The 11374-nt window shown below is 42.7% G+C and overlaps 1 protein-coding gene across 3 annotated transcripts in view; it reads left to right on the plus strand.

Moving 5' to 3' along the window:
- gdap2 (ganglioside induced differentiation associated protein 2) overlaps nt 1–11374 on the plus strand; it is a 29365-nt gene that overhangs the window by 2856 nt on the left and 15135 nt on the right. For all 3 annotated transcript variants that reach the window (XM_060040812.1, XM_060040811.1, XM_060040810.1), the window contains exons 3-12: nt 1627–1766; nt 2449–2602; nt 3402–3490; nt 3675–3751; nt 3849–4008; nt 4534–4684; nt 7176–7252; nt 8609–8685; nt 8957–9096; nt 10886–10940. In XM_060040812.1, the coding sequence (XP_059896795.1) occupies nt 1627–1766; nt 2449–2602; nt 3402–3490; nt 3675–3751; nt 3849–4008; nt 4534–4684; nt 7176–7252; nt 8609–8685; nt 8957–9096; nt 10886–10940 (1120 nt within the window). The remainder of the gene's footprint in view (nt 1–1626; nt 1767–2448; nt 2603–3401; nt 3491–3674; nt 3752–3848; nt 4009–4533; nt 4685–7175; nt 7253–8608; nt 8686–8956; nt 9097–10885; nt 10941–11374) is intronic.

Genomic DNA, 11374 nt, shown 5'->3' on the forward strand with positions numbered 1-11374 from the left:
CTGATGTTTAAAATCCTTATGAGAAAGTAAATCCAGTAGTAAACATACTGTAACTGCAAGGTAGTGGGGTTGGTTTAAAAACAAAAACAAAAAAAAAAATTATATAGGACTTTTTTATTACAAGCACGATGGTGCTTCGAATCAAAACATTAACATAATTCCAAAAAAATATGGACTTGCAATACATAAAAACAGTACAAAAGGACTACTGACAAATGGATAATACAAAGAGAGGACAATATACTCTCCTGTCATTGGTGACACTTTGTGTCTCACCTTATCTATTTATAACCTTCCTCTGGGGAACTCTGTTTTTTTACGGCTGTTTCAGAAGCGCTGTGCGTCATGTGACTGCATTATGCTAAGACCCCCTTGGTTCTCTGTTGAAAAGGCCTTGTTTAAGGCCGGGTCTCGTGCGTTCGATTTGAGCCCCACTTCCTCTTTTGCTACCAACCTCTTGGCATCACAGGACCCAGGGACCAGGGAGAGGAATGCACATGTTGCTAAACTCAAAGGAGATTAGCTTCTGGATCACTAAGATGTTAAGTTGTTTGAAAGAATATCGATATCAGAGCAGAAATTATTAAGTCGTTTTGCTGCTGCAAGATGTATTTAGTATTTATCCATCTGCTGATTGACTAGCATGCACAACAACCATTACTACATTAGATTAATTTATTTGATTCATATCTAAAGCCAAGCTTAAATCCAGGTGAACGGGTTGCTTCACGTTCCTTCTCTTCATATTTGTTTTGACCATTCAAGCAGTAAGCACACAATTGACAAACTCGCCCAGCATTGGTAAACTCTAAAAAAAGTACTAAACTCTCAGTAGACTGGCCACTGTATACACTTACACACAATCCCCTTCAAAAAAGCCTATGAAGGACCATTCCTCAATAGAATTTGTAAGTAACAAAACAGGAAACACTGTTGAATTCTGCCCCATCAGTTTTTGGTTTCCGGCCCAGGCCCCATGCGATCTCCTCCCGAAGTTCTGCTATAATCTAGTAGTGGATCCCAGATGACTATTGTACTAGTCACTAGCTGATTCTGTAATCCAAAGCAACAGGGAACTGAGCTAAAGGTCATTAAGCAGAAAGTAGGGCTTACGCATTTGGTATTATCAGGCTGTGGACATTGGGGTTTGCCTTTCAGCTAGTTATTGTCTTGGCCACAATAAGATGGGATAGGGTTGGCGGGTAACTCACTGCCAAAAGGGACGGGATTTGATCCTTAAAGGGGACCTATTATGCTTTTTCGACTTTTATGACCTATAAACGTTGTTATAATGATTGATAGTCATGTTTAACCATACTAAAGTGTCAAATAATGACGTACATGCATTTCGACATATTCCCTGCTGACAGTCTGGGGTGGCTGCCCAGATGAGAGGAAGAGTTTCCCGAAAGTCTACATCGTTTTTTGTGTATGGTTAAACATGACTATCAAACATTATAACGTTTATAGGTCATAAAAGTCGAAAAAGCATAATAGGTCCCCTTTAACGTCCACATTCTTCCTACCTGTAGTCTTCCTAACTCCTAATGACATGAATCTGAATTCATTGTAGAAGGTTCAAATTCAAGTCTAACTTCTGTGTGTGTCTGTGATGTTCCCTCACAGTGTGGGCGACGTAGCGCTGCTGAACTGCACAGCAGTGGTCAACACCAGCAATGAATCTCTGAGTGACAAGAACCCCGTCTCAGACAGCGTCCTCCACCACGCTGGGCCTGAGCTTCGGGACGAGCTGCTCAAACTCAAAGGTAATCCAGGGGGGCGCTGATAGATCTAATTTGTACCAGACCAATTCTTGGTTCTAGAGCTACTGCTGATCTAGAATGGACCAGAACATGTCCTTGTTCTAGAGCTTCTGCTAATCAAGAATAGACCTGATCAGTCCTTGTTCTAGATCTACTGCTAACCCTAGCCCTATGCATGTGATTTGATTAGATCAACACTAAGCTAGGTTAACTGTAGCCTGCAGCTAGGGGTTTTCCCACGTGCCCTCAGCTGTCAATTCACCAGTGATCCGCAACATCTAAGTGGATGTTGTGTAGCTGTCACATCTTTTGATTTAATCGACATGTACATGACGTGGCGCTGCAACCATGTTGCTACTTGGTGTTGCAGACCCCTTGTTGTGTTGCTCACGTGCTGCAGTCCTCCGAGCATGTACAGGCCTTTATTTCATGTCTCTCCTACCCCAAACTAATCCGCCATACTCCTCTGTTTTACACGTTCCCACGTTGAGTAGAGTGTCCCAACTTGACAATGGGTGTATCTTGTTTGGAGTAACAATGTCGAGACGATCAACCCACATGCCAATGATAGGATGGGACACGTCCCTATTGACTTGTCTCTATATCCACTGTAGGGATAAGGGCGTATCCTAAATGACAATAGCTGAATGGATGTAATAGTAATCCACTGTTTTGTCCTCAACAGGCTGCCGTACAGGAGAGGTCAAGGTGACCAAGGGCTTTAACCTGGCGGCCTGGTTTATTATTCACACTGTGGGACCAAAATACAAGACCAAGTACCGCACGGCGGCCGAGAGCTCTCTGTTCAGCTGTTACCGGAACATACTGCAGCTGGCCCTGTAAGACCCGTCTGTCTGCCTCTGTGAACTGCCTGTCTGTATGTCTGTCTGTCTTTCTGACTGTATGTATAACTTGCATCTCTGTATGTCTGTTTGTATGACCTGCCTGTCTATCTGTCTGCCTGTCTGTAAAATCCATCTGCTTGTCTGTTTGTCTGTCTGTTAGTCATTCACTTGTGTGTGTGAAGTAAGACAAATGACTATGGTCAGCTTTTTGTCAAAGAAGGATGTGATACATTGTAATATTTAAATGGGAACAATACAGATCTGCATTAACCAACGCGCACATGCACGTACGCACGCAAGCAGTAACAATGCGGTTATGTCTGTCTGACAAAAGACAGGATAAAGCCAACCAGTCAAAACATAGCTTATTTTGTTTGCAAAGCTAATTTTTTTCAAGAATGATTGGAAACGGGAAACTTTCTGAAATAAGGGAGCTCCTTTGTCCATGACTGGCTGCATTACCGCCATCTGCTGGGCTGTGCCTTGTCCCATCTATTCCAGCGTTGTTATGCTGTACGTGAATGGGCGCAAGATTAATCTTCCAGAACCTAGCTGCAAATGTGAATAGTGGAAGTCGCTAGAGGTGCCTGGAAGGTTATCCAAGTAATTGACCAGGAACTATTTGTGAATGGGGGCTTTAGTCTATGATTAAACTCGGTGTGTGTGTGTGTGTGTGTGTGTGTGTGTGTGTGTGTGTGTGTGTGTGTGTGTGTGTGTGTGTGTGTGTGTGTGTGTGTGTGTGTGTGTGTGTGTGTGTGTGTGTGTGTGTGTGTGTGTGTGTGTGTGTGAACAGAGAGCAGTCTATGGCCTCTGTGGGACTGTGTGTTGTCAGCACCGTGAAGCGAGGCTACCCTCTGGAGGAAGCAACACACATCGCATTCAGTAAGACACACATACAAACGGTCACACACACTACATGTACATGTATGTTAATTTAATTATATGTTTTACAGGAATGTAATGAGCACAGCTACAAGTGTATTCAGGAATATAACTAGTGTGTCAATTAGAATGCTACGGATGTTTTCACTTTGTGTGTGTGTGTGTGTGTGTTTGTGTGCTATAGGGACGGTACGCAGGTTCTTAGAGAACCATGGCGAGGGCGTTGAAACGGTGGTGTTTGCAGTATCAGAAGACGAAGAGGTGGGTCAACGACCCAAGCTCCGCCTGTTCTATACCAATGATGCTTAGCCCTGCCCTCTGAATTAACACTCTGTAACATGTATTCCGTTTTCCACAGCCGGTCTACAAGAAATTGCTACCTCTATACTTCCCCCGCTCCGAGGAAGAGGAGCGGGCCAGTCTGCCCCTCGTCCCGGGCGACATCGGGAACTCTGAGGGAGAACCCATCATTCCTGAGAGACAGATCCGCATCACAGAGAAACCAGGGAACCAAGAAGGTACCAGACCAGACCTGTTCAGTCCCGATTCTAGATCTACAGCTGGTCCAGAAGGTAGCAGGACAAGTCCAGGTTGTAGATCTACAGATAGTCAAGAGGGCACCAGAAAAGGTCCTGTCCTAGATCTACTGCTGCTCTATAAGTTACAAGACCAGGTCCTGGTTGTAGCTCCCAAGATAATGATCATAAGTAATGTGCAATTACTAATTTTCTGATCTTTATGCCTGTGTATGTGTTTGATTGTGCTGTATGCATTTAATCGTTTTTATATTGTTTTGGGGCGAGATTAAGCAAAGTCTGAAAAATAATTGTGTAATAAAAGCTCAACAACATATCATTTAAAAACATTTATTGACTCAGGACAATATTTTATGGAAGAATCTTTCACAAAAGACAAATTCACAAAGACAATGTCTTTGTAAAGCTACATTTATTCATAGTTATTTCAGTTACCGAAAAAACCTAAACGTTCATTGTTTGTTGCTTTGGTTACTAATATAATAACCTTGGTGTGTGGGTGTCCAGAGGAGTACGAGCAGGACAGTCTGGACCAGGACATGGCCCAGGTGGGTCAGCATGCGTTCTCCCGGATGGAGGGGGACGTGGACAAACAGCGCCGCCTCATCCTGCAGGGCAACCTATCAGACGCAGCCATGCAGAAACAGCACCAGAGGAAGTGAGTCCAACAACCTCCACCAACCAATCGCCTCACAGCATTTGGCCCCGACAATGAGACAATGAGCTACGAACATGCAAACACCACGTGTGTGTGTGTGTGTGTGTGTTTGTGTGTGAGATTGCACAGACTGTAACGCAAGTGTTGTACACTTCTTTGTTATTTGGATAACCGTTCGGCTGTTGGTGTTATGGCGCATAACGTCTCGGTTCTCAGACGTCTCTGGTATTTCCACAATGAGACTGTAGTGGGGGTTATATCAGCCATGGTTGAGAAGGAATTGGGGGGGGGAAAGGAACTTTGGCTTTGACTCCCTTTAGTACATGAACCACGACATGGAGGAGAAAGGGATTGTTGGCCGCGATTCTCTCCCGCTGGAGCCCTGCTGCCCGCTGCCGAGGGACCACCTCGGCAGCGGGCAGCGAGGCTCCGGCGGGAGACAATCGCGGACAACAATCGTGGGCAACAATCCCTTTCTCCGCCATGTCGCGTTTCAGTCTACTTCAGATTGATGAGGAAGTGGAAGAACCAGAGACGTCGGAGAACCCGACGCAGTCGTTTGAGATTCATAATATCGTCTGGTGGCGCACACAGCTTTTGGCCATGATAATATGTATTATATGATATAGATATCTATGTATAATATGATATTATTTAGATATAGAGCTCAAGGACTACCGCCGGAACACCCGGAGTGTTCTAGAATATATACAGAACACTGCCAAAGGGATGCGCCTCGCCAATATCCCACTAATATCTTACTACTATAATAGCAGGCCTGTCGCACCAGTTACTAAGTAACTATACTACTATATTACTAAAACAAAGAGCGAAAACATGTCAATAACACAGTATGGTGAATTATGTCAATAGAGTCTACCAGAAGACTACACTTTGTTAGTCTTACTCTTCTCCTTGAGCCGCCTGAAACGCCAGGACACTGGAAGAGATGTTTAATCTCAATGATGATTATTATTTTCAACTAACCAATATTTGCCTTGCATTTTAAAATGTCAATGCACTTTTCATCCCTGAATAACAGTAAAAGCTATTTAATAATTGATTTGCATGCATAGGTAAACTACACTTTCAATTGAATAATTACCTAAATTTAAATGTTATAATGTAATCAAATGCTCACACACTAGCTGCTTTCAGACACGCGTGTAAGTCCTGATATTCTCCTGATGGGCCGTATTTGTGAACAACATATCCGGACATTTGTACCCTGGAAATCTCCTGAATAATACTACCCCTGAGGTAGTATTTTCTCCGTAGGAAAGGTAAATTACCTTATATGTGAATGAGGAGTAGAAAGTCTGTATTTCACACATCACTTCAGTGGGCGTGTTGATGACGCTTCTGCATGTCATTGAGTGGCCCCCTAAATGATAATCAGCCTGTTGCCTTTTCGTTTGCTGAATGGTTAAAAAATATTTAAATGTTGGCACTGCTTTTAAGAGTCATTTGTGGTGAACGAATGTTCTAAGTTGTAAAATGATAGGCCAAATGTTATTATATTATCCGCTCAGAAATGTGTTACTTTTACATTATTGCTTTGGGTTTAATTACAACTAGAGGTTGAGCGTGCGCAACGCGTGAGCGAAAACTCTAGTCTATATTAAAGCATCCATAAAGTAGCATGCCATGGGACCTTTACAGGCGGACAGTAGGCAAAATAGTCATCAGATTGTATATTGTCAATTGAAGGGATATTCTAATTTGATTTTTATTGACAATATCAGGGGTTTTGCATGCAAGCACGTCTTAAAAGTAAGTTGGAAATAATGTGTTTACCCGCCTGGACTACTTTGGTTTACATCAAGTTATAGAGCTGTCAGATCGAGCAATAAAGCTGTCATATAGTTGAGTGATGAACTTATGTTTTACCCGCTTAGCCCCGTTAATCATAACGAGTGATGAGTGAATTTTAAAACCAGTTGGACGTATCTTTTCCACGGATCTGACACACCCTGTGCCTGCCATCCAAAATGTTGCTCTGCACTCCATAAGGGGAGTTAACATTATGGATTTGGATATATATTTGGATTGGAATATTAAAGATAACGAGGTAATAATGTTTAAAGTTACATGCTGCATCTAGATATATTGGCGATCTAGAATAACCATGATTGGAAAATATGATGATAGAAAGAATCGCAAAACCCTAGAGAGAGGGTCATGAATTTTAGCGTTATTGCGATCTACCACAATACTATTTCTGTTCTCTTACTTCCTAAAAACTGTGGACGCCAGCCTTTAGTCACTGGAGTGAAAATAATAAGAACCTGACAATAACTTGTGTCGTTTTTTTACTAAGAACTCAACAAAGCAGCGTCCTATGGAGCCCTCTCTCTCACCAATCAAAAACATTTGATGCACTCTGTTCCAGGCTTTCTGTGTCAGATGAGAAGGCCTTGCAATGAGAATAGCTAACATTTCTCACCTATAGATTATCTCAACTATGTCTTCCTTTCTCCCTCCCTCCTAGTTATAACCGCTGGCTGGGGCGAGCTAGAGCAGAAGATCTGTCAGACATAGCAGCCCTGAAGGCTTTATACCAAACTGGTAAGATCTCTCCCTCCGTCTGTCACTTCTGACCTGTATATTACAGTTTTTCTCAGTCGCTTTGGTACATTTCTCAGATCAGAATTGAAATTTGCAAAGCAGTAAGTGCATTTCTCAAAACAATGTGTTCAAATAGCAAAATACCATGGATTACCTGCAAAAGCCAGTCTCTTGCTCAAAATCCTTAGTTAATCTCTCAAAAGTAAATATCTGTTTCAATGAACATGTCAGTGCCATCAGAATGACAAGTCCTTGTGTCATTGTCTACGGATAAGACAGTCAAATTGCTTAGTCATGTTGTCAATATAACAGTGTACTCTGGAGGGATGTGCTGATGTAAACTATGGCTAAAGTTTTGAAGACAATTATTGTAAATTGTAAGTTACACCTAAGTGTACGTGGGAGATTGATTGCAAGAGACTGGACAAGATTCACATTTACGCTTTGACTGTTTGTACTGTAATTTGTTGACAGACCATGTCATTGCTAGAAATGTGAACATAGGAAAATCTCCTTAGGGTAAACTGTACATGCATTGCTGTAGGAATTACAGTGCAGTCATCCTACAACTCCTGACGTTCCTGTCTGTTGGGCCACAAATTGTCAGACAATGTAACATTGTGTCGTGCTCCAGCTATATACTTGCCAGTTCATGGTTCAGGAGATGCACCTTTGAGCTATTCCAGTAAACTGGTTGATCGTTGGTTGATCTAACACTTCACATATTTCCCTTCTTGAGAGAAAGTCAAGATTCACGTGGTAGCAATTGACCAATTCAGGACAGATTTTAAAAAAAAAGAGTCTAATGCCAGTGTATAGACATGTATAGAAATATGCTTGACATATTATGACAACTTGTTAAACCATTTTGCTGGTAAAGACTTATGCAATGAACTAATACCTAAATGTTGTGGGGGTGAGACTATTCCATAGAGACCATTACAATACATTTTGATCAACATGACATAAGCAATTGATAATGTAGGAAAGAGCAGAGAATTGTACATAATCATGTGCATGGATGTACCAAAGCATTTGCAATGTGTTCAAATAAATGAGAAACTGTTTTTTTCATGTGCACAAGTGACACACTGATGTGAAGATTGAACAGGTAGTTTTGAGAATTTCAATTCTGATCTGAGAAATGAACCAAAGCGACTGAGAAAAACTGTAATCCGTACCAGTGTAATTTGCCCAACCTACCAGTAGATGGCAACCTCGTTCATCTGTTTAACCATAGAAGGTTGTCAATGTGAATGTCCTGGATGTTTTTAGAAAACACCCATACCTCCATGCTAGCCAACTTCTGTATTCTGGAGCATTGTTAAGTTTGTTTGCGTGTGTGCTTGTCTATAGGAGTGGACCTGTGTGGCCGGACGGTGGTGGTAGTGATAGGCAGGAACATCCCCGTCAGCATCATTGACCTGGAGAAGGTGAGTTCCCCCTCTCCTCCCCCTAGGACCTCCGGGTTCATGCCTTGTTAGCCACTCACAAAGTCACAGATGTAAAACTAGCAGTGAAAGGCTTGCATTGCCTGCTCCTTCCATGGTTTATGAAAATAAACAATAAAATAGAAGTAGCTAAGAGCATAAATAGCATAAATAGCATAGTCACACTACCAGCCTAATGCTGGTGTGTTTTTATCTGCATGTCTTTATGTGTGTATCTATATGGCTTTTTCTACATATATGTTTGTGTGTCCAGGCGCTGCTCTACTTCATCCATGTGATGGACCATGTTGCGGTGAAGGAGTATGTGATGGTGTACTTCCACACGCTGACCGGCGAACACAACCACCTGGACACAGACTTCCTGAAGAACCTCTACGATATTGTTGACGCCAAGTAAGACCCGCCCACCATGTTAAGACCCCGCCCCCAGTAAAACCACACCCATAATAAGAGCCTGCCCGCAACGTCGAAATTGACTCTGAAAAGGCACTATAAAGTAAAATTAAAAGGGACTTTAGTTCGTACGATTTTAGGCCCGTTTTTTGTAAGTTACGGTATTATATCGTTTTTTAGTTAGTCGGTTTTATTGTCCCCTGGGGGAAATTATTTTCCACAAAGCTATACATCAAAAGGGGAAACCAGCAAGAGATTTTTCATCATCACACAACTATAACAGCCAGTAACACACACAACAGTGACAGAATGCAAGAATACATAAAGCATAACAAAGCAGCACACAACAGTGATAGAAGGTAAGAATACATAAAGCATAACACAGCAGCACACAATAGGGACAGACAAGAATCAGACTCCTAGTTTAGTGCTGCTATGATCTGCAGGTATCAGGCTTCAGCCAAAGCGGACCTGTGACAGTTGACCCTACAACAGGCTACCTGGGCTGTCTCACTGTGCTCCTGCAGCACCAGGAAACAGGTGGATGGTGTAGAAACCGGTTTATAGAGCAGCGCTGGGAGAGATGTCACTGCCAAAAGCAGGTGTTTGGTTCTGGCCTGTCAGAGCTCTCTGTATATGCGTGTCGAGTGTGTTCATGCACCCAGAGGGCTGAACAGTGAGTGCTGTTATCTTGGCAGTGTTTTTTAGGGAAAGGGACTAAACTTAACATACTACATTGTTAGGGATCTAGGGCTGCTCGATTATGGAAAAAAAATCATAGTAGAAATGCTAAGATGTTTAAAACATCTTGTTATGTAGTACTAAGACGTTTAAAACAAACACAAAAATATTTTTTTTTTTATCCTACGTTGTGATGTAACTCTTCAGGGGTTAGTTTCCCAGCTTTCCATTTCTTACTGAGATGTTAAGCATGACTGTTGGATCAATGCAACCTGGATCAATGCAATAAGGGACACGTGTTCACATTAGAATGCAAAGTCAGTGTGGGTGTTTTGTAGGGGAGAGGCTTGCTCTGTTGGAAAGATAAATGATCTGCGGGGAAAAAAGAGCTGACCAGAGTCAAATATGGACATTTTGAGTATGAGAAAGAGAGACCGTTGTGCATGAGTCACAGATCCTGGGTGATAAGGGCTCACGTTTGATTCACAAATATAGATCATCCCAAGATACTGCTGTGTGTGTGTGTGTGTGTGTGTGTGTGTGTGTGTGTGTGTGTGTGTGTGTGTGTGTGTGTGTGTGTGTGTGTGTGTGTGTGTGTGTGTGTGTGTGTGTGTGTGTGTGTGTGTGTGTGTGTGGTTAATGGTGTAGTTTCACGGTCATTGGGTTCGTTTGTACGGTTCGATTGTGCTTTTGGAGTGTAGCCAGTTAAGCTAACACTGTTGAAGACATACCCCAGTACAAGTCCTACTACCCGGCAGCAGTAGCTATTAATATGTAAGCAATTATGAAGTCTCATCATCCTAACCACTTTACTACTTCAACAAAACCCGTTAAGAGAAGATATCTTTGCAGGAATTCCCATGGTCCTGTGACTAATTCCAAAGTATTAAAACATTGTTGTAGCGTTTCAGTAATTTAAATATAATCAAGGTTATGAATTTTGGGTTTGTCCCTGTGTGTGTGTGTGTGTGTGTGTGTGTGTGTGTGTGTGTGTGTGTGTGTGTGTGTGTGTGTGTGTGTGTGTGTGTGTGTGTGTGTGTGTGTGTGTGTGTGTGTGTGTGTGTGTGTGTGTGTGTGTGTGTGTGTTCACGTGTGTGTCCGTGTTCAGGTTTAAGAAAAACTTGAGGGCCTTCTACTTTGTCCATCCCACGTTCAGAGCCAAGGTAGGTTCTTTTTCTAACTTCGCTCGGTGTTTCACTATGGGAATCGCCTAGGCGTGACCTACTACTGGAAGCTCCAATTGCACCACGTCTGTCCTTGACAGACAGGTCGGACTGTGCCACAGGGTCCCGCCCCCTGTACTTATACAGTCGACCCGCCCTCCTCAAATCATTCTCGCTTTCTTCCTGTGAGAAAGCTACTCAAGCTCCCTCAGCTCATCTAGGTTAGCTTTAAACTGCTTAACAGTTCACAGACGGGCCGTCAAGGATTCCGTCGCCGAACGCAGTCGTAGGCTTTTAACCTGGTTCGGCTGAGTAATAACTTTGTAAGAAGCTATCTGTTACTACACCCGCTGGGCACTGGGCAGTGTCCGCATAAAGGCGAGCTGCTTCTCCGGTTACCCTGTATTTGTTTACAGGTGTCACTGGTTTACGGT

The sequence above is a fragment of the Gadus macrocephalus genome, chromosome 20, assembly GCF_031168955.1.
Source record: "Gadus macrocephalus chromosome 20, ASM3116895v1".
NCBI lineage: Eukaryota > Metazoa > Chordata > Actinopteri > Gadiformes > Gadidae > Gadus > Gadus macrocephalus.